The 25,994-nt window shown below is 45.2% G+C and overlaps 3 protein-coding genes across 3 annotated transcripts; 2 read left to right on the forward strand and 1 right to left on the reverse strand.

Moving 5' to 3' along the window:
- Positions 1-582: 582 nt before the first annotated feature.
- On the reverse strand, positions 583-10,137 carry SCPEP1 (serine carboxypeptidase 1; the record flags this gene model as incomplete). Its single annotated transcript, XM_080356736.1, has 13 exons — positions 583-648; positions 772-935; positions 2,104-2,241; positions 2,847-2,960; positions 3,766-3,850; positions 5,296-5,424; positions 5,608-5,645; positions 6,175-6,247; positions 6,481-6,555; positions 7,016-7,171; positions 7,544-7,633; positions 8,566-8,711; positions 10,083-10,137. 13 exons carry the CDS (start codon positions 10,135-10,137, stop codon positions 583-585), a joined length of 1,329 nt encoding a protein of 442 aa, XP_080212862.1.
- A 158-nt stretch (positions 10,138-10,295) lies between these two features.
- On the forward strand, positions 10,296-15,127 carry COIL (coilin; the record flags this gene model as incomplete). The annotated part of the gene is made up of 7 exons (XM_080356662.1): positions 10,296-10,543; positions 10,905-12,087; positions 12,415-12,501; positions 13,224-13,271; positions 13,865-13,940; positions 14,479-14,567; positions 15,038-15,127. 7 exons carry the CDS (start codon positions 10,296-10,298, stop codon positions 15,125-15,127), a joined length of 1,821 nt encoding a protein of 606 aa, XP_080212788.1.
- A 1,783-nt stretch (positions 15,128-16,910) lies between these two features.
- TRIM25 (tripartite motif containing 25) lies at positions 16,911-22,520 on the forward strand (the record flags this gene model as incomplete). The annotated part of the gene is made up of 8 exons (XM_080356708.1): positions 16,911-17,525; positions 18,588-18,683; positions 18,936-19,169; positions 19,329-19,485; positions 20,099-20,182; positions 20,729-20,755; positions 21,184-21,303; positions 21,991-22,520. 8 exons carry the CDS (start codon positions 16,911-16,913, stop codon positions 22,518-22,520), a joined length of 1,863 nt encoding a protein of 620 aa, XP_080212834.1.
- Between the last annotated feature and the right edge of the window lie 3,474 nt (positions 22,521-25,994).

Here is a 25,994-nt window from a genome sequence, read left to right on the forward strand (position 1 = left end):
CTCGTATCCTAACTCAGGCACCTCAGCACCATGAGATGGACTGCGATTCCTCTAGGGCAGCTCTTCTATCCTGGCATCTCCATATCTTCAGCTTGTAATCCAGCCAGGTGACTCAAGCAGAGGCCTGAGGACAAAGGAAGGAACGTTCCATGGCCTTACGAAAGGTTGGCTCTCTGAGAGGAACAAACAGCAAACCTGTCAGGACTCAAATCATTTTTGTCTTGGTGCGTGAACAGAAAAGAGAACGTGCAGGGAAGGGCAGCTTTTTACGAAGTACGAAATCCTTCCAAGTCAAAGGCAAAGGCTCAGAGCTGGTTGAGCTAATGATTTATAAGAGTGGACTTTCCTCTGGAAGAGTCATTACAGTGTTAAGGCAGCAAAACACAGCTTACAAATTCAAAAGCAACAACTCATTCAAGGAAAAAATGCCTTTCCGTAAGTGGCCGTGCATATTATCAGCAAGATCAGAGTTGCTATGTGTCCAAATAGCCATTGTTCCTCCTGTGGCTTATTATTCTGATCTCACATTCTGCAAGAGCACGGACATTGGGCAGGAGGCCATCCCAGCTGGCCTCCCCTTCCCTAGAGCTGCTGCTGGGTCACCATCCTGACCATTTTCAGAGCCATCTCTCCTTGATCGGACGGTACCTAGCACAGAGAGGAGAGCACACAGTGAGCAGCTGCTATAAGGAAGCAGACAGCAAGCACATATACATCTTTAGTGTTCCTGCTGATTACGGTGCATCCCACCCCAAGAATTATTTTATTTACCATGTGCCCAGCCTTAAGAATCCAGAAGAAAGCCAAGTTCTCGTAGGCCTTGTGGAAAGCAGCTGTCTCAGTGGAGTCTGGAGACACATAGAGTGCCTTCCACCTTTGCTGGCTGAATTGGTCCAAATTAGGCCATTTCAGTTTCCGCATCCACGCCTCTTGGCCTGTTAGAGATAAGAGATATGCTTGATTACTGATACAGCAACTTGAGAATCCCAGTTCAGCTGGACTAGGCACCCACACAGCAGTGCTAGCAGAGCAGCTCTGTGTGCACAGATTCCAAACCCCATTTTTCTGTGCTTAAGAAAATGTCCACAGCTGTGTTCAGGACAAGCTGGAACAAACCAATGGAGGGAGAAGTTTTAGCCTGTCTCTGAATTACTAGAAGAATTTACATATTAACTCAAAATGTGATAAACTGAAGCACCACGAACTGCTAATCTGTTTTGACAGCCTAAATACTCTGTTTCCTGATATATTGATTGCTATATTGTTCATGAAGGGCATCTGAATATCTAAGTGGGCAGAGACAGATGAAGGATAAAGCTTTTCACCACACAGGAAGATGTTTGCACAGTCGGTGACTGCAGATTATTTGAATCGATAAGAAAAGGTGAACAGAAGAGAGCACGGCAGTCTCGCAGCACGAGGCATTTCAGCAATACTTGGCCCGGCTCCCAAACTGCCACTTGATCGAGCTGGCATCTTGCAAGCAGCAAGGGACAAACAAAGCCCTTGAGTGGCCAGACATGCAGGTGCCTACACAGGTTTCTGAGCAGCAGGTGTGATCACTCTCCAGCTGCACCCTCCCTCATTAATTACCAACACCCTTGTTCCATCTCACCTGGCACTGCGCTCTCTGCTGCAGGTCACTGACCCGCATCGTGCACAAATCTGCAGAAAGATACATCCCAGAGAACAGGATCTTCAAGGCACAGCAGGAAAAGAGAGAATAATCTCCATATATGTATTCACCTATCCTCATTCTTCATTTATAAACAAGCGTACATAAATACATATATGTCTATCCAGAAGAATGAAGTGAATTATTACCTACGTACTTACTTATGGGCTTGACTGAAAGAAGCAGTTGTTGATGTTGCAGATCCATTTGCCAACAGAACAATGGAGGTAAAATAACTGTCTATCTTAGAGGGATGTAAACAAAACATACTAAGAGCTGCTCACTTCTGACTGTAGTATTTAAGAGTTGCCAGTTAGGTGGGAGATTTGCACAGAAGACTGGACAGATCCAGGTACCAACATTACTGGCAACTTCACATTCTACTTTTCATATGTGCTGTTCCCAACCCCAATCAAGAAGCCCCTTACCCATGGTGTCAACAATGAGATCCAGCTGCCCATTGTAGACTGTAACACTGACATTGGCTGCCAACAGCTGGTCAACAATATCGATGACAGGTTTCATGAAGTCCTCAGCCATGTTGTCAAAGACATCTCTGGACTGACCTGGTTGGAACCAGAAAGAAGACAAGTTTTAACTGATGAAGCATGTCACCCCCAAGCTGGGAAAGAACCAACTAAGGCTCCTAAAATGCAGCTCATGGCTGCATAAAACCAGTCCTCGCTCAAAGCAGCAGCCGGTGGTTTATCGGTCTGAGGAACTAAAGAAAACAGAGTGGCTATGCTCCCACTGGAGCTCACAAACAGCTTTGTTGCTTCTCACTCCTACTACACACACATACAGGGTGCTGGCATCAGTCCTTTCTGTTTCACACCCTCCCCTCCACACCATGCAGCAGTACATGATACCAGATTTCTGGCAGAGAGAAACTGCCCGGAATTTCAGCCAGAAACCAGCTGCTGAGACACAGAGCATCTTCTTCCTTCACCTGTATTTTTAGCTGCTTGACTAATGATGGATGCAAGCAGCAGAATCAGAACCACGTCTGCTCCCACGAGCCTGCCCCATTACATATTCATTTCTTAGAAAAAGTCCTCTTCTTAGTCCCAAGGATAATGACAATTTAACGTGTCTGCTTACTATGGGAAAGCATCTTCCTACAGACTGCGATAACGCACTCATTAGATCCACATAGCAGACAGGAAAGTACCTCCCCATTTCACACAGTCAGGAATGATTTTTAGCTTCTTTCTGATGGGTCCATTCATCAAATCATTGAGGCTGTCCTTATGCATATTTTTGACATGGCGTTCGTAAAGTCTTACTGAAAAAAAGAGGACACACTTTGATTAGTGGCACGTTTGAGACAGCTGTCCTGCCCAGATAACAATTTTCAGTGTTACAGTCATGGCCAACAAACTCTTCTCTAATGCAAACGCAACACCAGAGAGAGTTTTGCTTACTTTTACCAGAAACCACTGAAGTCAACCCTTATTTAGGTCAGGGGATGATACCAGGAGAACTCAACCATCCATTTCTACTTTTGGCTAACACAGCACTTTTTCAGGGCACCAGCTTCTGCTTTGGCCACTTGCTACAGACACAATTCCTTTTCCTCAACAGTTATTTTTGAGGTGCAGTGCTTTACTTTGGGGAGTTAATTGTGCCATTCATCTTCCCTGCTGAAGCCAATAGAAAGAGATAATAAACTTGAAAGAAACTCTATACATGTATTTTCACACTGATGCATAAACATCATGGAGTCTAATCAGACTGTTTATATTGATGAGACATTTTTGTGTCCTAGCTTGCAGACAGAAATTAAAGACATTAAGAGGAAGTAACTTAAAGGTTAAAAACTATGTCACAATTATACTGAATACTCCCTTGGAATAATTTGTGCAGGATGTATAGGTGGAGGTGTAATCTACAGAAGGGTTGTTCCACATTCCTACTTATCCCTATTTATGCAAGAGCAAACAATTTCTGCTCAGAATATCAATATTCTTTGGATCTGAAGGCCCCATTTAAAGGATGTGCTAAATTGAGGCGGTTCCCACTATCAGAGTTGAAGGTACGCGAATGCAAACATAGGGCCTCAGAAGCTCAAGTATTTATATGGAACTTACTGAGATGGAGATTTTCTTGTTCCTCTAATTTTGTTTCTGGAACCTCCTTTGTCATGATGTTGTAGAAGTTCACATTGTCTGTGTTCTGAAAACACAAGATAACAAAAACATTTCTCAGATATGAGGAACACATTCTTCTGAAAAAAGAGATAAGTAAATCCTAAGTAAAGGACTTTGCGACCTGTCACTTCACCTATACATCAGAAGGTTTTATGGAAAAGCTTCGGTCTACAGTTGCTTTGGGAAGTGGGGAAGTTTTCTCAAGTCTGCACTGTTCACACATGGGTTCTGCCACAGATGTTATTTACACCTCTGAAACGGATGTGAAGCCACAGGAAGCCTTCCACCCAAATGCCTGCAGATTCTCATCGCTCATTAGGGAGCTGCAATGCCATATGATGCTTTCAGATGGTCTCTTCTGCTAGATCTAGTCTAGCCTGACGCTGCCTCTTGCTCAACATCCTCCCAGCCTACAACCCTTTGAAATCCCAAATGCTTCCTCAAGAACGTGGTGATAAAGATCAGCCACTCCTCTTTTGGAACTGAAGACATCTGAACGAGTCCAAGGATCGTAGACTGGCAGCTCTGATGCAGACAGCAAATTGTCTACATCTGAAGGACACGTGTGATCAATGTTGCCTTTACAGAAGTTACTCCAGATTCCTGAAGCCCCATTTTATCAAACATTTGAATTTTGAAGTTCAGAAAGCAACTCACAACAGCAACCCTAGAAGAACCGAAGTGCCCGCACCCTGACTGATAACACAACTGAGAGGAGAAGACAAGCAGACTTGAAGAGAAAGGCAAAATAGGAACCACAAGTTCCTTCAAAAGAAGTGAAACCAACTATGTGCAAGGCACGGCCAGTTACGAATAAAACAAAACAGAGTGAAAAAAGGAAGCAGCTCCAGATTAGTCTTTCAGTGTGAAGAAGCCAGAGCCTTACTTGTACTAAAACAAAAACACAAGGAAGAGTGAGATTTTGGAGCAACCCTTCAACAGGAAAAAACAGAGTGAACCTTTATCTTTTAAGCTGGAACTTGCTAAGTAACAAGATCCAATAACCCACAGTAACAGGACATAACTTGAGGTTCCTTCCCACCCTGTGCACCTACTGTAGTTCTTTATAGATCTGTGCTTAACTTGAAATCTGTGTGTCCCTGCATGCCCTTTTCAATATGCAAAACAAAGCTTTTGAAGAGACATGGCGCTTTTAAGTTGAAACCAGGTTCTGTAGAAATCAATGGGACTAGTTGCATGCTAAAAATTTAGCACTTATTTAAGTGATTTGCCAGGTTGAAACCTTGATGCAACACTGCAGGCCCGTGTGGGTCACCTTACCCACTGCCTCCTACAATTACCCAGTGGTACGCAGCAAATAGCGCTTTTACATCAGCGCTGGGATGAAACAGATACTGGTAAAAATGACTGGGCAGGATTCACACCATCCTAGTGCTCATAGAAAGGATAACCTGAAATTGTGTCTGCCCCAAGCACCAGTCAGTTATTGCTGCTGGTCAAAGATCTCACCTCTTCAATGACTTCTTCAGCTTTGCCCCAGAGCTCCGTGGCCAATCCATATTGATTTTTATTTATTGCATCCATTATTTCTTTGGCAACAGCAGTCACCTCTCGTAGACCATTATCATCAAGGAGAGACTGGAAGATAAACACACAAGAGAACAACTTCAATTATAATTTCACAGACATTTCTCATTAATAGTCTCCATGCATTTGAGGTTTTATTCTGGCTAAGAGCTAACCTCAAAAATCAACATCCACTTATACTGGAGGGCAGTACAAGTAACCAGGTGAGGACCAAGAGTTTAAGAAGGTACTTACTGTGCTGTAAAGGTAGGGCGCCCAAGACAGCACAGAGTCTAAAGAAACAGAACAGATTTCAAACATCTACGTTTTTGACATGCGATTTCCTTTACTTTTCCCTTATTGTAGCAAGAATGGTTGTGGCAAAAATATATGGAGATGAATTAATTAGTAAAAAGAGACTGTCAGCTCAGTTTAGCCCTAAGGTCATGTACCACAGAGTAGGTTCTTTACAAACCAATAAAAGCACTGCAATGTCACTATAACCCCTTAGGCATTAAACAGTGAAATTTATTTAAAGCAATAGATGTGTTCTTACCAAACTGTTCTCACCCCAATGCTGGAGAACATTGCTGGAACACCTCACATGCCAGCACGCTGCTCACTGACTTTGCTCTCTGACTTTTCATTATCTAGATATCTCTTCAATCACAGCTTGCAATATTGAAGTATTCCTTTTTGATCTACCCGACTCACTACAGATTCAATTCACTTGAGGCAGGGCTGGCATTTTGACTCTAGGTACTTGTGGAATGATAAAACACTGAAACAAACTACCCACAGTATAAGGATTTTTAAACATACCCAAAGGAGAAATCCATGAGTCTCCAAGAGCAGTCCCCATAAAATTGCACTTTATGGTCCCTTTTTGAACAGCCTTGATGAATAATAGAAAAGACAAAACCAAACAAATCACAAAAAATATCATTAAAAAAATAATAATCAGCTTTTAGTTAAATAGTCATGGACTTTAGAACCAGTTTTCTTTAAGTAAAAAAATAGGTAGCAGTCTGAATTAGACAACAGGGACGATGTATTGCAGGAAACGCAAGTACTTGTAGGACACCACGTTTTAAAGTGAAAAGTGACCGACATCCTCCAATCACTCACCTCATGCAGCTCTAGCGCAATCCCAGCAGCCATTTTACCGCCGTAAGATTCAGAAAATATGTAGAATGGGATGGTCTGGAGAGAGAGAAGCCACACAACAAACCCATTGGACACGGGGCAGGAGAGACCTTCAATTGCCTCACGCAGAACCCAGCTCTGGCTCTTCACCTCCGCTATCATACACTGGATGTTTCTATGATTCTAAGCTGCAGATAAGATTTACGTAACATCCTGGTGTAATTAGTGGGGGAAGTGTTGAAGCAGGCACTTCAGTATTTTGGAACTGAAACAGCCATGATCCTACATGCTTCTCGGATTGCCCGATGGACAATAATCCACCCCACCGCTTAACTAACTAGCACCAAATTCAAGACACCACTTCTGAATTGTGGGAAGTAAGAGGCAGAGACTCCCACCAAATGCATGTTACCTAGCAGAAACGCTGCCCATCTGGAAGGCTGTTCACCAATTCCTTTTGAGATCTGTTCAAAGCCAAATTAAAATGGGATTCTAACCAAGAATTCAAATCACTTACCTGGAATTCTGTTCTACCTGTGAAGAATTCTCCAAGAAAAACCATCATGTCGGAAACGACTGTGGTGAGGTTTTTTGCAAACAAGCTGCAGTCTTCCACATAACTGAATCCAGTGCCCACAGGATTATCAACAAACAAGATACTGGCTGCCTGCAACTGTACAAGCAGAAAGAGTTTGTATGAAACCTCAGTTTAGCACCAGCACAAAGCTTAGTTTTGATGGCACGAATGTTTAACTGAGCCACCGAATCTCTGGCCCTGAAAGAACTGGCAAAAAAAAGAGGTGCAAATCCAAAAGGGGGAATGGTGCAGGTGAAAATTGTTTTCAGGTCTTTCCATTTGCCCAAGTTGCAACAAGAAAGGCACCCCAAAAATCCCAGTGATCCAAGGGCAGATCACCCACACAATCTAGGGAACTCCAGAGTAGTAGTACAACTATTCGTAGCTCAGAGTACAAATACATCTCTTTGAATAAACTTCCAATAAACATTTGCAATCAGTAATGAGAAGCTGAACATTCTACTATACCCAAGTTGTATTTCTTGGTTTCATTTCTTTGTCTAATGGACCAATCTCTTCAAAGTTCCCAAATCCACAGCCTGAAGCTCCTGGACCTCCCTGTGGTGAAACACCAAATGACAAATAAGTTAAAAGGCAGCATGATAGAGATACGAGAAAAATGAAATCAAGCCAATAAGTAGAATGACAGACTGTAATTTTTTTAAAATGGCTTTTGCACTACATGTTAGTTTGCCATGCAGGCTCTCTTCCTCTTCCTCTTTCATTATGTGTACACACGCTACTTCTGAAAGCAAGAATTTAAACAGAAAAGCAATTACCCACTTGTCAAAGCACCTAATGAGTTCAATGCTGTGTGATGCAGTTTGAAAATCCTTCCCCTTATTCCCTTAATACTAAATGCAAGACTTTGCCATCTACAGAGGTTTGCAAGTCATTAGTTTTATCAGCATGTACAGCGTGTGCGTTCCACTCTGAAGAAATAACCCAGAAGGAAAAAGACCAAGTCATCAAGTGATTATGTTCAACATTAACTTCTGAATCGTACTGCTGGAAGTGGATGCGGAGCACACCCCGCTGCCTTTCATCAAACTGTGACTGAACGGGACCAATCTCCAGGCGATCAGAGTCTCTCTTAGTTGTTTCCATTTAGAAATCTTTCTAAATCTCCGATCATTTTATCTGCTCTTTCTCTGGACATTGTTTAGACCACAAGCACTTCAGGAAAGGAGCTGTGATGCTACAATGTACTTGCAGTGTCTGGCACAAAAAGCACTACTGTTGTATAAACGATAAGAACCACCTCTACTTCTGCAATTTAACTTGATGGAGGGTGAGCAGTTGAAGGCACCCCACAATTGCAAAATGATATTTACATTATTTCTTCCCAACCTGAAAACTTCTTTTGCAAAATGAATCATTTAGAATTGGACAATTTCGAATCCTATTTCTGTAGAGCTGAAAGATATGCATCAAACCAACCCAGGCACAGATAGAAAGTTACTGTTTAAGTGTCTTTCACCAAACTTTACCTGAAGCCACAAGATGAGAGGTAATTCTGTGAAGTCTTTGGTTGGGTTATTTGCATAGTAGAGCCACCAGAACATGTGGGCCTTACTTCGAACTTGCACATATCCCCACAGCTCCTTGGGCTCTGGAGACTGCCTCAGAACTACACCTAGGGGAGAAAGCAACAGAAAATCAGGTAAGCAAAAAGGATCAGCTTGGGGTTTTCTACCAGATTTGTTCCAAAATATTACATTTCAATCTTGGGTGTGATAATTAGATGTGCTTCCATTAAAAAGATTACTATAAGAATCCTGCCTATACTTACACCCACAGACATTGCCGAGTTATCATCAATGAATGAACTTAAGTGTGTAATTAAGTGCTTCATTATTAGAGCCTGATGTTACAGTGGCTGCTGAAATAGCAGCCCAATAGCTAGGAGAAGTTTTCCTATCCGGGAAACATTTCTAATGTTTTCGAGGCCTGAGCTGAAAGCACAGCCCCAGTAGACACGATGGAACAACTCACACGGCTGCAGGGCCACCAGGGCTCCTTCAGGGATCCAACACGGATCTCAGTCACTGGGATCAGTGATTTACAGTCCCCAAGAGTAAATGCAGAACAGGCAAATGGGTCAGTTTTAAATGAACCCAAGATCTAAACCGAAACTCAGTTTAAGTCCGTAGAGTCTCATCAACTTAAGCAGCCAGTCTATTCTGCCATCTGGGATACAGAAGCTTTCCCAGAAAAAGACCTTTGAAACTACATCCCATAATCTTGATCGCGACAGAAGGCAGCAGTCCACTGAAGAAGCAGCAATAAGGCTTTTCCAAGCCACAGCGCCTGGCCTGTGCTGATCCACAGTGCTGAAGAGGTCATATCAGTGTGGTGACACCGTTCCCACCAACCCCATCTGGCTGTTTGCCCCTCGCAGCCCCCAGCCCACGGTCTCAGTGACAAAACGCTGCCCGCGAGCAGCAGGACAGGGACCTGCGCTCCTGTCCGCCGCGCCAGCCCACGCTGACCTCCTGGTACAGACACACCGGCTTCTGCACCGGCCCGCCAAGGAACAGAAGAGGGTCTGGGGGTTTTTGGGAAGGAGGTGACAGCTCGGGGTGTAACAGCCCTGGGAATCGCTGCCCTAGCTTATGGAGCCGGGACCTGGATTTCCAAGTTTCTGCTCCAAAAAGATTCCCTGGGGCTCCGGGGAGCGCAGACCCCAGTCAGCCGGCTGGGAGGAGCGGTCCCAAGGTCACGACAGTCACGATAGCCCCCGGCAAAGACATGGACACAGCCCTGGCTGGGGCCACCTGGGACCTCCCACGGGCCTGACCCCGACCCGCTCCCGTCGGCGCTTCTGTCCCCCGCGTCCCGCCCGGTCAGCATCCCGGGAGGCTCGGAAATCTCCGGCGCCTCAGCCCAGGCCCTTCCCGGTAGCGGCCACGGGACACGCCGTGCCCAGAGACCGCCGCTCCGCCCCTGCCCGGGCACGGCCGCAGGGCAGAACAAGCCCGTGTCCCGTCGCGTCCCCGGCCCGTACCTGCTGCCAGTCCCGCCAGCCCCGCCAGCAGCAGCGGGAGCAGCCCCGTCCCCATCCCGCCAACGGCTCCCGGCGCCGCGGCCGCGCTGTCACGTGCGCGGGGACCAGCCCCGCCCCGCCCGCAGGGGGCGTGGCCAAGCTTCGCGCGCCGCCCGCGCTTTTTGTCCCATGCGTGGCGCCGTCCCTCCCGCGCCCCCCTCCTCCTCCCCCAAGATGGCGGCGGCCGGCGGCGCCGTGCGGCTGCGGTTGCTGTTCGACCACCCGCCGCCGGGCAGCCCGGGCTGCGCGCTGTGCTGGCTGCTGCTGGAGCCCAGCCAGGTGCGCCTCATCACCGACCTCCTCAGCCTCATCCGCCACCGCTTCGGCTTCAGCCGGCGGACCCGCCTCAGCCTCTTCCTCGACGGGGCGCTGCTGCCCCCCACCGAGAGCGCCCGCCTGGTGCGGGACAACGACTCGCTGCGGTACGGCGGGGATGCCCGGGGGGGGCGAGCGCTCTGGGCACCGTCCCCACTGCCTGAGGACCCCGGGGTGGCTGAAAAGGGCGGTAAATCCCCTCAGGGGCGGTAATTCCCCTCACGGGGGAGAGCGCGGCCCCAGCATCTGCGCCCCCCGGCCGCCTTAAGCCGGCCTCGCAGCCCCTGCGCCCTCCGGGTGCTCGGGACTCACCCCGGGTTGGGAGAGCGGCCCCTGCTCTGGAGGCACCTCTGAACTGTCCCTTTGGAGCATCCCCACTGCCAAAAGACACGTCTACCCGAGCTGCTAACATGTAGCAAAAAGGTGTTAGTTATGTTGAATGTTGCCCTTTTTTGTTTGTCTTGACAGAGTAAAATTGGAAGAGGTAGTTGCAGATTATGAAGAAATAGATGATGGCTTCTCTTATGCACCAAAAGAAGACAAAAAAAGGCATAAGCAAAAGCAGGAAGAGGAGGAATTCTCTAGAAATGAAGAAAGGCATAAAAGGGAAAAGAAAAAGAAAAAACACAATCCTGAGTATTCCATTAGTAGGGAGGAGACCTCTGTCGATATTCAGGACTCTCTAAAAAGGTACAATAAAAGAAAAAGAAAGGAAGAAGTTAGTGGAGGAAGTAGACTCAGAGAAGGTAAGGAAGAGAGCTCTACTGACCACTCTAAAAAGCTTAAAAAAGCAGAGATGGAGGAACAGTTGGCAACAAAAAAGAAGGATGAAAAGCAGACAAAGGCCGCTGCAGCAAAGGTGGCTTTAGAACAGGCGGATGGGAGCTCTTCTCTAAATTCGGGTAAAAATAACACCAAAAAAGTCACAACACAGTCCAGAAGAAAGAGGCTGGGATCTTCGGATTCCTCCAGCTCGTCATCTGACAGCGACAGCAACGAATTAAATGTAAAGCAAAATAAATCTCCACATAAACGTGTAGTAGTAACACTTCCCAAAGACAAATCCCAAGCTGCTGCAAATTCTGATGTGAAAACTGTTGTTTCTAATAAAGTGACTGTAAAGTCTAATGCTGAAAAGTCTACTAAGACCGCAATTAGTAAAAGCGCTAAAAAATCCCAGTCCTCTAGTTCAGATTCTGACTCGAGTACAGAGGATGAAAAGGCGGCAACAGCACAAGCCAGTACTGTAAAGGAAAAGTCGCTGCCTACCAACATGGCAGCTGTAAAAACCGGTACCACCAAGGCTCCCGAGGCAAAGATCTCCTCTTCAGAGTCCGATAGTTCAGATTCAGAAACACTTGTTATTAAAAAACCCACAGCAAATGCTGGCCTGAATAATTCCATGGTAAGAAACTGCACTAAACCGTTGCCGAGCGGCGTTCAAGGCCCACTCGCCAGCTCAGGTCGTGGAAGGGGCCGTGGAACAGCACAAGATTCCTTCTGGGGAGCACCCAGGGGCCGTGGGTACCATGGGATGGCGCGGGGCCAAGGCCGCGGGAGAGGAGCCAACTTCTTCTATAACTACAGCAGCGAAGGCCAGAAACAGAGGCACTTAAATGAAGCTGCGACAAACACTTCTGTTCTTGTCCAGGTGGGTCATGGGGCACCGTTGTATTGCAGCTTTAGCCACACAAAAAACATACAGTCATTTGTAAAAGCAGAGAAAGACTGACAGTGTAAAGGTTGATCTTAGTAAATCTGATATTTACTGTATGTAAATCTGATATTTACACAAGCAGCCTGAGGAAGTGTTTATGAAACAGTATGTAAGTGATTGTATTATATATATATCACAATAAGCGCTCAGATATGTACCTTACTCTTGTCAGAACTTCTTACAATTGGTTCAGCATAAACAATGTCTTCTATTTTTATTAACACAGTAATTAATCCAATGGGTTTATTGTTTGTTTCACAGAATCCTGTGGATGTCCCCAAGAGAGACTATAGTGTGTTACCTCTTCTAGCTGCCCCACCACAAGTGGGAGAAAGAATTGCCTTTAAGGTAAAGAACTTGTGAAATACTGAATGTTAGTGGGCTACAGTTGTTTCGTTTGGACCACTCTAAGTCTTTCAGGACACGCTACAGACAGCATAGTCCTGACAACCAAAAGCTTACACTGAAGAACTTAATCTTACATTGTGCTGGCACCATTATCCTACAGGTATAAGAGTTAGGAAGTAGTTGTCATCCTACTTAGTTGTTCTTTTTTTAAAAAATTGTTTTAAACTGGAGCACACAAGTCAGTTCACAAATAATAGAATTTTCCAGTTGCACCTTCACAAAGACTCTCTACCATGGGCATATTTTCAAGGTTTATGCCAGAAGGAGGCATGTTACCCCTCTCTTTTCAACATGCAAGGCAAGTCAGCATTAAATTTAATGCTATAAAAAGAAAAAAACACCTCTATGTTGTTATTCCTCTATGTAGTGTTTCTACGATATCTTTGCAAATCTCACCATACATATCATTACTCTTCACTGCAAAATATAAAGTAAACGAAAATGAAATTGCTGCAGTCGAGGAGACTGGGATCCATCTCCCTGATCTCCTCTCACAGCCTGACCTGAAGGGAAATCCTTTGGGGAGCAGCTGGGACTGAGATCGGCATCAGGAGCGGGATCCTCGATTCTCGCGCTTTCCTCTTGCTGAAGAAACCACGCTGGGGTTTAGGTGGCATCATCCAGGATAAGTTGTAACTTGTTATCTGCATTTCTTTCAACAGCGCTTGGAACTAACTGAAAATTACAGTCCTGAAGTTTCAGACTATAAGGTACAGTTTTTCTTTCCTCCCTTCACTCATAAAACTATTTTAAGTGAAGAAGGGCTGAAATATTTTGAGGTTATGCAGTATTATTCTTCTCACCCAGTTGGCTCCTTGGGCGCTTCCTGGTGCAGCAGTAAAAACGAAAACTCTAGAACTCAAAACTTAATTGAAAATTTGAAAGGTGTAGTATTTAAATAAAGAAAAAAACAAGCATTATTAATGATCATTAATATTTTAGAGATGATAAAAAATTCACACCTTCAAGTGGAAAAATGTAGCTGTATTCAAGTCTGCTGCGGTTTGAAGTCAAGGCAAGTTCTTGAAACTGGTGCAAGCAAAATTTTGTAGCTACTTCAAATGGTTTCTGCATTAGTGTTGATTTAACTTACAAGAATGGTGACAATGAGTAACTTTGGTTTGTTGATGCCATAACTGCAGATTGCTGAGCTTTAATGCTCTTCAGATTTTATGCATAGAGGTAGAAAAATCTGACAGACAGATACAGTTCCTCTAACTGAGATCAAGTACCACAGTGGCTGTAAATATGGAATAGTTACCTAGTATATCTCATCTTATTCTTTTCTTGTTACTTTATGAAGGAGGGGAAAATAATCAGTTGGAATGCTGATAAAAAAGAGATCGAGCTTGAGATCCTTTCATCGTCAGCGGGACAGTGTACGTACCCTGGGGCACCAAATGCTTGTTGTCATGTGCATCACCTGGAAAACAGTCCAAGGCACTTCTCATGTTTCAGGAGTATTTCCAATTTCCTTGGGTATCTTCTCAACTATATGGAATTACAGAGAGAATTTTAGATGCTAATGCTGTTCTTTGTGGCATCAGTGAAGCCACTGTCTTTGGTGGACGTGGAACTGAGTCCCTGCGATGACAAAGTGCACCTCAGACACCAAAACTGTGTCTCTGAAAGAGCATATGTAAACTGTGGTTGCCATTTAAGCCAGCATTAATGAGTCATCATCGTATGAGCGTTTTTGCCAAATTTAGGCAGCATATTATTGATTCACTTTTTCATACATATAGTTATATTAGATAATTACCTTAATTCTGATGTGCAGAATCCAGTTCTTCCTCCGATTTTCTGTTCCAATTATGATCCCGAGCACACCCTGGTTTTGACTTGCTGTCTAACTATGGTAAACAGTTAAACCTCTTTGCTCATAGTTAACGGGAGTTATTTTTGTTTGGTTTTAAGTTGCTAAAGAGCCAGGGAAGTTTGATCTGGTTTACCAGTCTGCAGATGGAGGAGAACTGATAGAGTATGCGGTTCCTCAGGACACAAAGGTACGTGGGTGACCCCTTTTGAAGCCCATTACAAGCTCTGCGCAGCTGATACATGTCCTGCTTTATGACTGTTCATCCCTGTGAGATCCCTTTGTCATAATGTGTCTGATTAAAATAAAAGCAAGCAAAAATACTTGTTTTCTAGCAAGAATATGCATGATTATTTGATTAACTAGATTCAAACCCAGTCATCAAACTGTGTAACCTTTTGTTTTGGCTAACAAAATAAACAATGGCATGTTTAGATAATTGGGTCTTAAAAGGTTATTAATTTCATGACTGTTCTTATCTGCATCGGTCCTTACCCAGGACGTCAGGCAGGTTGAGGGTCATTAAGATGCTGAATCACAGGAAGGATCCGTGATGTTTGTCCAGCAGTGCTGTTGTTCAAGTCTAGAAAAACAACGTAGGAGAAATTGCATCTGCCTGTATATCTGGGACACGCTAAGTATTGTCTCTTTTGTTTTCAGATTACTGAAAGTTGGGATGCACTGATAGAGCCAAGACTGATTGTTGAGCCTCCAGTTAACGGATCCAGCATTGAAAATGGAACAATCTAGGATGAATGTAAATAATTGTATGGACTTGTTTTGTGAAATGCTGCCTTCTAGTTCTGAGGGCAGTGGATGCACTGGTGGATATTTTTAATAAATGATTTTAAAGTTAAACTATGCCAAAAGAAATAAACATTTTTTTGTCTTAGGCTATGTTTTTATGTAATACAGGAATACATCGTTTACTATAAAAAGTCTTTAATATAGATCTGGATTGTTTTTTTTCTTAATAGAAGCTTCATGACAGTTTTTATATCCTACTGCTGCGACCTCCAGAACTGGAATGGTGTCATCAAAAAGATAAAATACAACCTTGTCCTGCCGGTAGCTCGGTTTATGTGTCTGGATTTGGCGAGGGGTGTGTAACTGCCATACAGAGGTAGCTTGCTGTAAGGATAATTAAAACAACATCTGAAAATCAAATATAAATATTGTTGATGTGCACGCCTCTTTCTCTACAGCTGCAGAGCACGATACAAGTGCCAGGACCTTGTGGTTATTTACAGGGTTCACCTGAACATGTCAAGAAAATTTTGTGGATTTTAAGCTTCTGTAATTTTGAGAGGCAGATAAATTGTATTGGTGTACCTGTCAACTTTGCCTAGAAGTAGCAGGATATAAAACAAATCCTTGGCAAAATTGTGTCCTACTGTGTTAATCTGTGTAGGCTCTGAACACCTTTTTGTTTGTTTTAAAGCAAACCCTTTCAATGCTGAAGTTTCTGTGCTGCCTTTCTTTCCTTTGTACCAGCAGGATGGGTCAGCAGGTGCTGGCCCTGCACCTCACTGACAGCTCTGCTCATTATGTGCTAATTACCAGCACTGAGGTAGCACCTTGTACCCATGGAGTACTTGCATCTTGGCAAGTCTTACAATATAAGATAATTCCTGTCCTAGGTAGTTGATGCTTAGACAGAAGACATGGGGAAAAACCCCAGCAAACTAGATACAAACACCTGAAAAACTGTACCTCATGGTTTTGCTAATATGTACTCTGGCTAGTGCATGATTACATTAAAATACTGCACACCTTTGCATTGTCCCTGTTAAACTGTTTTCTTTGTAAAGGAATAGTTTTTATATGAGTAAACCCGACTGGTGTATTGTGGTTCTTTTTAGTTGTCATTGTGCCATTTATGTTAGAATTTGTGGTTTAGAGAAATGAACGGTTAGATTCATGCATGAATATTCTTGCAAACTGGACAAAAAGAGAACTCCAGGCACTCTAGCACAGTCATGCTTAAACATCTGGAATTAATTGCAGTATTTTTTCTGAAGGAAATCGTTACTTTTGAGTTCTTATGAAATTGCAAAAGCTAAATGCAAGTAAGTTATTTTACAGCATCTTAGAGCAGGATTCACCCCTTGTTCCATTGCCTACAGGGCATTTGGGGCGCAAATTAAATGGTTAGAGAGTCCCTGTGACAAACAGATGTTGGTTGAAAACAAACACACCCCAGAGAGTGGATGTTTTGAAGATAAAGCCTTGAGTTTCGTTTATCCATTGTCATCACGTTGGGGTGAAACCACCGTTTCAATGCACAATTTAAGTCAAGTTGAGTACGGTCTGTCTGACGGCGCTGCCCGCGCTGTCACGCCCGCACACGGCTCCCAGCTGGGGAGCCGCCAAATGAGGGAGCCGGGCGGGTGGGTCGCGGAGCCGCCGGTGCTCCGAACACACCCCCGGGCGGCCCCGCGGCTGCAGCCCCTCCCGGCGGGGCGGCACCGCCGCGCTGGTTCCCGGAAAGCCCGGCTCCCAGTTTCGTTTCTGGGCGCAGAGCAGCGGGGCCATGGCAGCGCTGAGCCGGGAGCTGTCCGAGCCGGGGCTGGCGGGGCTGGAGGAGGAACTGACCTGCTCCATCTGCCTCTGCCTGTTCAGCAGCCCCGTGACCATTCCCTGCGGGCACAACTTCTGCGCCTCCTGCCTGGAGCTCACCTGGGCCGGGCTGGTGGGGCACTTCAGCTGCCCGCAGTGCCGCGCCATCTTCGCGGGCCGCCCGCAGCTGCAGAAGAACACGGTGCTGTGCCGGGTGGTGGAGCAGCTCCAGGGCTGCGCCGGGACCGAAGCTGAAGCCGAAGCCGAGGAGCAGGTGGTGGGATATAAGGAAGACACATCCCCCATCTTGTGCGACAGCTGCCAGCAGGCCCCGGCCGTGCAGACCTGCCTGACCTGCACCGCATCCTTCTGCCCCGAGCACCTGCGGCCCCACCGGGACAGCCCGGCCTTCCGCGACCACCAGCTCTGTCCGCCCCTGCGTGACCTGCAGCAGCGCAAGTGTCCGCAGCATAACAAGCTCTTCGAGTTCTTCTGCAGCCAGCATGGCAGCTGCATCTGCTCCCTCTGCCTGCTGGGGCACAAGCTGTGTCACACCAGCCCCCTGCAGATGGCCAAAGCCAACGTCGAGGTGAGTGGCCAAGGCAGGCAGGGGTGGCCGGTCCTCTTCGGGGCTGGGGCGCCCTCCGAGGGGCACCCCGGAGCCTTCCTTGGCTCCCTTGGGCTTGGTGGGTCCCTGGGCGCTGGAGTCGTGGGCTGTAAATCGCACACCTGGCCTTGGCAAACTGTTACCAGCTCTCCAAAACATGCTCCAGCATGTGTGCAGAGCCATTTCTTGGCTTTTCCCCCTTTCTCTAAGACGTTGCTGGGAAGGCGCTGTCATGGTGTTGATTGCCGGCTCCTGGTTTGGGCTGGGCTGACCGGTGCGGTGTCACCCGCAGCTCTGAGCCGCCCTGTACTGTATGAACTGTACTGTATGTACTGTATGTACCGCACTGTAGTGCTGGCTGCATGGTAGACAACATCACTCTGCGTATGCTCTTAAGAAGCAAAGAGTTATAAAATAGCCAGGGGAGATTTCTAGCACATGAGCAAAAACCAGGAGCAGGCTCTCCATGGAGTAGAAGGAAATCTGGCCTTCGTATCTTAACAGCGCAGCTGAAAATCAGACGGTAGGCAAGTAGGCAACACTTGAAAAGTTCAGGAGGCCAAATTCCCATCTGTTGAGTGAGCATTTATACTGTTTACCCTCAGGATTCCTCCCTGACTTAGTTTAGCAGCATCTTGAACAAAGGAAATAGGTAATTAACAAATTGTCAGTTAAACTGCAAGGGGTGAACAGTAGCATTAACCTAGTGTCCAAAGTCCAACCTGAGAGCAGCACTGGGAACTTTGCTGCTGCTGAAAGCACTGAGTCCTTAGTCGAAAGAGTGATTCAGCAATGTGTCCAGCTATTGGAGAGGTGGAGCTGCTGGGAGGGCACTGGCTCCACCAGCCATGCATGTGCAGAACCAAACTTTTACATCCTGGAAAGTTTAAGGAGCAGGAGGTTTAAAATCCATAGTACTAAATGCTTACAGGAGTTATTTAAAACCTTCTGAAAAGAGGATTCTTCCTCCGGTGAGCATGGCCCGAGTGAGAGCAGACACAGCAACTGCTTCCCTGAAATGCTTTCTGATCTTTTCTGCTGCAGTCGGTGCTGAAGAAGAGACTGGTGGAGCTGCACAATCAGAGCGAGAAGACTGCTCGAGCGATGAACCTTGTGAAAACGAGGCAAAACCAAGTTGCTGTAAGTGGGTAACTGCTAAAAATGCTGTCAGGTTGCTTGGCATATGCCAACTGGCCTGATTTCTTGGGAGTAAATGAGTTTCCTTTCCAAACTACATAAGAAATACAAAGCTTTTTTTATTGCCTGTTTCAAGTAATTGAAGCCGATGTGTTCCACAAAGGTTTGGGTTTCTCTTGGTGGTAGCAGTTGGCAGTACTTTGTCCACAAGCTGTTCTTTTGCAACCAGTGTCTGTCTGTCCTTGTCTGCTCCAGGAGACGGCTTCCAGAAAGGCTGATTTGATCAGAATTGAGTTTTCAGAAATTAAAGCTCTAATTGAAGAAAGAGAAAATCAGACCTTAAAAGTAATCGCAGATGAAGAAAAAAGAGTTAGCAACAAGTTTGATTACATTTATAGCATTCTGACAAGTAAGAAGAATGAAATTCAGTCTCTCAGAGATCAGATTGAGACGGCACTGACTGAAGGTGATGACATTCTGTTTTTGAAGGTAACATATGCTTTAGATGCTGCAATTTTGCCATAGGACCCTTTGCTCCTTTCAATTTGAGATGAATGCACAAACCCCACCCCACTTAAAGAAACCTGGTTGTATTTTTTGCCTGCTACACAAGGCGGTCTGCATGAGACCTCCTATTCCTCATTTCAGAGAGCAGCATCACTGCAACGAACAGCAACAAAAGATGCTTATGTTCCCACAATTGATATGGACCAGAACTTGATACATTCCACTTACCAGTCTGCCATTAACCTTAAAGATGTGGTGAAGCTTTCAGTGGCTCAATGCAGGGAGGCGAGAGCAGAAGGTACCGTACCACTGGGAGAACTGGCATTTTCTGCCTTGGCTTTGAGTTCAAATAAGGCATCTTCCCCCTCCAATCCAGATATGAGAAACAAAATAGTACAGCAAGCACAACTGGTTAATATAAATTGTCTTCTGACTTCTGTGGTCCTCCTTTTCCAAACAAAAATGCTACAGTCTGGGCTAAACTAGGCTAAAAGTAATGAGACACAGGCTTACTTTTTATCTATGCTGATGAATATCGTGATACCACACCCTTCTCGCACAGCTTGGCATTTGGTCCTTACAGTAATTCATGTTTTATTATGTAGGAGGGTTGGTTACAGTTAGGATGTGGATTTGAGGGCAGACATAAAACACTTTTGAGTGACAGGACTGTAGTTACCCAACTATAAAGGTGCTGATTGTGTAAGTGTTGTAGAACAAAGCTCTGCTTACTGGGTTAAGTGAAGTATCTTTTGGACTAGGGCATGGGTAACTTCTGTGCAGTTTCCATCTCTGCTGCGTATCACTTAAATTCTGTTCATATGACTGAAAAATAAGACTAAAAAATGTCCTTGCTCATGCATTACTCTTCCTGGCAACACAAACCATAATGTAAAATATCACCATTGCAGCAAAACTAACACCTGAGAAAACGAGGCCCCGTCCAGCGCCTTCTCCAAACAGAGACGCTGTTCAGAAAAAGCCTCTGGCACCGCGTAAGTACCAAAGAACACCATCCTCTTCTAACTATGGCTTTACCAATAAGTAAGAATTCAAGCAGTCACTCAAGAAGTGCTTGTTCTAGCAGCGATTACCTGTAGCGAGCACTTTGGCATGGGAAAGGGGGGTTGCTTTGGGCTGTTTGGTGCTGGGTGCCGTAAGAGCCATAAGAGCGCGGGGGCGCTGGCCTCAGTGTGCGCCCGGAGCCGGCTCAGCGCAGGTGGTGGAGGAAAGCAGAGCCGCCTCACCCTTGCTCTTTGCTGATTTTTTCACTTGCATTAAACATCTGTTTGTTTGATGGGGTTTTATGTAGTGAATCCTGCTTACGAGCTGTTCATGTTCTGTTTCCTTTCTCTCTGCCTCACAAGAGCATACCCACAGAGAGAAACCCCTTCACCACTCTCAAGCCGCTTCACAGACAGAGGCAAATACCAGTAAGTGGTGATTAATTGTGACCTTAGTCAAACATTTTGCTGGCCACGTCTTGCCCTCAGTCAAAGTCCAGTACAACTCACAGTTCACTTGATTTTTTTCTTTTCCAGAGAAGAAAAAGAAACCTGATAAAGTGGGTGAGTCCAAACTTTCAGCATACTCATTCTAATTCCCATTGACTGCTCTTAAAATGGTAAGTAGATGGTCACTAGTGCTGGTGTAAAGCAGGATTGCAACTGTTGCTCAGAGAAGGCTCTCACGAGTCACTTGTGAGAGCAACCAAGCACTGGAAGAGGTTGCCCAGCGACAGCAGGGGATTTTCAAAACTTGATGAGACTGTGAGCAACCTGAGCTAATATTGAAGTTAACCCTGCTTGAAGCAGGAGGCTAAAGCAGAGAACCCCAAGAGGTCCCCTTGAGCTCGAGGGTGACTGTGATGTGTTAAACATGCTGGGTTTCTTCCCAACTGGCCAAACTCTCTTTTCTTCTGTTGACACAGCACCAGCCCCGGCAGCACCAGCCCCGGCAGCACCAGCCCCAGCAGCACCAGTCCCGGCAACACCAGTCCCGGCAACACCAATCCCAGCAACACCAATCCCGGCAACACCAGCTGCTGCAGGTGCCGCTGCAACTAAAGAGCTTGTTGACAGCTTTCTGAAGAAATCCAGAGAGGAGCTTCTGCAGTGTAAGACACCCAACGTTACTTAAAGATGAACTTCTGGCACTTGTTGCACTGGTGTTTTGTGCCCTCTGTAGTTAGCTGGCAAAACTGCTTTAGAGGGAGTTCAGTTAGCTTAGTAGGTTGTCAACAAGTTGTTACAAATGAAGGAAGTTTTTGGAGGAAAAGGGAGCAGGAGGTTTCTAAGTGGTTCTTTTGCCAGAAGAATCAGATTTATCTTTGGTATTCATGTGTCTTTATGAAGGTAAATGAAGTTTTCTCAGTAATGGCTTTGCTTTCCCCCAAAACAACTGCATTAGGGTAGCCTAGAAGTACGTAACATGCTGGATTTTTCTTTGAAATGAAATGCGGGCTTTTCAGTGAGCCCATGATGGCTTGCTTAAGATACCATACAACATGGTAGAGCTTTCGCTGCCAGATCAGCAATCCCTTTCTTGTGCCAGCATCTCTTTGGGGGCCAAAAGAACCTGGTGGGCATGCAGAGGAAGGAAACTTGCCCACCTTTTGTCTGCTGTGTAACACAGAGCTGCAGTTGAACCCAGAAGCTCTTACTGTGGCCCTAAGAGCTGCCTGTCCTGCGGAGGAGAGGGGAGCAGGGAGATCAACACAGATAGGAACCGAGTGCCTGGGGAGAACGGTGCAAATAAAAATGCTTTGCTCCACAGTACCTTCAAACGATTAATGTCGTTGCAGATGCTGCTAACATCACACTGGATTACAACACAGCTAATAACAAAGTGATGCTGTCTGAGAGATATACCAAGATGTCTGTCTCGGACACCCCCCTGAATTACAACCACCACCCTCAGCGCTTCACGGACTATTCCCAAGTGCTGGGGTTCCAGTGCTTCAGGAGAGGCGTCCACTACTGGGAGGTGGAACTGCAAAAGAACAGCTTCTGCGGCATCGGCATCTGCTACGGCAGCATGGACCGGCAGGGGCCCGAGAGCCGGCTGGGCAGGAACAGCCGTTCTTGGTGTGTCGAGTGGCTTAACACCAAAATATCATCCTGGCACGATGATGTTGAGAAGTGCTTACCCAGTACAAAGGCTACTAAGATTGGTGTGCTGCTCCACTGCGAGGGAGGCTTTGTGATTTTCATGGCTGTCGGGGAGAAGCATAACTTGATCTATAAATTCAAAACCCAGTTTACTGAAGCCTTGTACCCCGCCTTCTGGGTGTTTTCCAGTGGCGCTGTCCTCTCTCTCTGTGAAATGAAATAGTAAGGCCTCGTTTGCCTAGGTAATTACATGCAAATAATCAGTCCTGCAGCAAATCTTTGTATGTCTTAGACTAAGAGGTCTATGAGACAAAAATCATTAGCTCTTTTAATCACTTTGCAATATCCACTCATTATTTGATCTGAATTGCTAAAGCCTTTAGGTAGTGATTTAGTAAAATGTTGACAGCAGTAAAAACTATGATGAAAGGCTTTGCAAAGCTCTTGATGGTCATTGTAAAAGCAAAGTTATGATACAATCAATTGTTAAATGTCTTCAGTAGCTGCTGTGGCCTCTGTGGTCTGCTGTAAAGGATCCCCAGAATTCATTGTCAGGTCCAAATGTGTCTCACAGGTAGCGATGATCCCTTTGGGAAAGAAACAGGAAAGAATTCCTTGACAAGTTCGGGTTCCAGGCTTTGAGGCAGGGCTCAGTGTTGCTTTTTTCTCTGTACAGACTGTTGTCTGTAGTCAGGATTTGCAATACGGATGTTCTCAGTGTATGACTCCATGAGATGGTCCAGAATGAACTAGTAAAATGATGAGTTCAGGTCTTATGGCACTGAAGTTATAAAAGCCAATGTGGGCAGATCTCATCAGAGTGGACATGCAGAGACTGTTAGAGTGATGGATAAGAAATGGTGTCTGAATCACCAGGAAATAAATGGCATTGACTTGGAGGTTGGGAATATGGCAGAGAATCTTCAGGAAGACACCCTGCAGAGCAGGACTGTGCGCCCTGGAATAGAGTTTGTGGGATGAAGCATTGGCTCCTGTTCTGACCCAGAGCAGTTAATGCTTCACATCCTCACACTGAAGGCTCTTCAGTGTTGTTTTTGTGTGTGTGCTGAGGAGTTCAAGGAGTGCGGTTCTGGTTTGTGTAGGGAGCATAAATGTGCTCTTCACTTAAAGCAGGGTCTCCTGTCCTTAAGCTTTTCCTCTTAGTGAGACGGGATATTCTCTGCTGGTGTGTCTTCACTTGTTTGGGTGGTAGAAACTGGATTTCCTACGTGTTATTGGGACTCTGATTTGAGGAGTCTGGATACAGTGCACACAATACCTAGAAAATGCTGGCTCCTCTCTGCATGAAGCCTGCGGACAGACAGATGAGTCTCTTGAGACATGCAGGGAATTAGCACAAAGGAGAATATGCATCCATTCCCTCTGGGATGGCTTTTAATTCTCTTGGTGTTCTTTGCTGTGGTTTGTGGTATGTCTTCAGAAGTCCTTGCCATGTACAGGGGACCCTGTACTTGTGCATTTCTTACTCACAATTTTAAACCAATCAGCAGGCAATCAAGGTATTTGGATCTCCTATGCTTTGGACCTGTATCTTGTTGATGCCTCTGGACTCACCATGCCAACTCATATTTCTTGTAGTAGCCCACAAAGAACAGAGAAGCTCACACCAGAGACTTCCTGGACTTTGATTTGTAGAACTCCCTGTTATGGGACTTTCTGAAATAAAACAAAAAGCTACTGCTGGTAGTTTGGATTGGAATTGTTAGAAGGCTCGAAAGAACCTCTCTGACTACATTTCACACTAGCCAAAATGCTTTAAGAGGGAGACTTGCAGGAATTCAGGCTTGGTGTCTCTATTTTTACTTGGTTTGCAAACTCAGTACTTTGTCCAGGATAGCAGAAGTCTGATAAGTCGCTTCCATTTCTTTGGTCGGAAGAGGATATGGAATCGATGGTGGACCGTGGCTGTCTTTGGAGTGGTTGTACTGTCTCACAGTCTCAGCACTGAAGCCACCAGACTAAGCAGAACACTTCAAAAGGTGCAGAAGGACCATGTGTCCTGCTCGGAGCCAACGAGTGCAAAACTTGTTTCCTGCATTTCGAGTTTTTCAGCAGTGAGGGACAAGAGCGGTTTCCTCTGAGAAACCCCATCCCTCGCTTGTCTGTGCCACCGGCCGCAGGAGGAGCAGCGTCCCCTTGTTCTGGGGAAAAACCTGCTCCGGTGGGTTGTGCCGTGGAGAAAGTCCATGTTTTCCATTGCTTGCTTCTTGACTTCAGAGGGGTTCATAGTAACCTCTGAGTCTATGGGCTCGTTTAGCCATAGTCTGGAGCAATACTCAAGCAAAGTAAGGAAGAGCTTTTATTCCACCGCGTTGGACAAGGTTGGATTCTTTAAATGTGACACTGCAACAGCTGGGTTACCACAGGCAGTGCAACGAGCCTGCCGCGGGGTGCCCGGCTCTCCTGTTTGTTTCTGTTGTGCTCTGAATGACTAGAAATGACAGAATGAGTTTGTTAATTTGACATGAAATGAGAAAAGCATAACTGAGTTGCTACATTTCTGAAGACTTATTTTGGTTAGCGTTGGATATCCTGGATAGATCAAAACGTTGGTGTGACATAACATTAGAAACAAATATTAGAGCACTCCTACAACTGGAGTGTTTATACTCAGCCAGTAACTATCAAAGCTGTAACAGTTTTAAACAAAATGTAGGTACAAGCATATTTTTTAATTATATTTCTCTTTTTAGTACTATAAAGAACCCAATTTATCCAGTCTAGAAAAAGAACTGATAAAGCCCTGAGCACGGCAAATGATTTGCATGTTAATGTACAAGTGAGAGTAAACAGAGAAACACTAAATAAACTAATCTGTTTAATCTTTTTTCAATGAAATGATCAGTAAAAACACTTGTTAGAAAAATAAATGCTTATATAATCATAAACTTGTTGATTATACTGATGTATCAGTACATATACTGTATGTTACCTTATATAGATGTGCCAACCAGACATCCTTGTCAGAGCAATAGACATAGACGTTGCACCATCTGTTTTATGACTATGCCTGCAACTGTTTTAGAAGTTGACTGATCTTGATCTTTTCAGCTGTAAAGTGAATGAATTGTGATATTTTGAACTCAATAAATATTAATGGTAAACCTTAACTCTAAATGCTCTGGTGTTTTTTGGGTTTTTTTCTGTGCTCAAAGTTGAAGCAGAAATGAAAGTGCTATAGTGCACAAGTGACAGGTATTTTACTGCATAACTCTGAGTCTATGAGAACTGGGGAGAGCCCCCTTCAGGCTCAGTGTTCCTTGGATACACACGTGTGTGTGGGGTAAGTGTTATTAGGTGCAGGATTAAATTACTATAAGAAGAAAAGTAAACGAACTTTCAAGCCATTTAAATGGCTAATTCCATTGTCAAAAGCTCATTCTGATTTCCAGGAACCATCTCGAGGTCTTGGGTTCCTGATGAATTTAAATATCTTCTGAACATGGGATGTCAAAAACCAGAACCAGAGTCTCAGTCCTGACTTGCACTTTTCTAAGATCCCGTGGTTCTTCCCCACACGTACCTGCAGCGACTTCTTACACAGCGTTAGGCCAAAGTCTGGCTTAATTTGATGCTGCGCATGGTTCTCTCCAACAGTTCTGAAAACATTTAAAATGCATTAAACCTAGAACTCATATTAATGTTAGTGCCAGTGATCCTCAAAACTCTGTGAAAC

Source organism: Nesoenas mayeri (genome assembly GCF_963082525.1).
Source record: "Nesoenas mayeri genome assembly, chromosome: 19".
NCBI lineage: Eukaryota > Metazoa > Chordata > Aves > Columbiformes > Columbidae > Nesoenas > Nesoenas mayeri.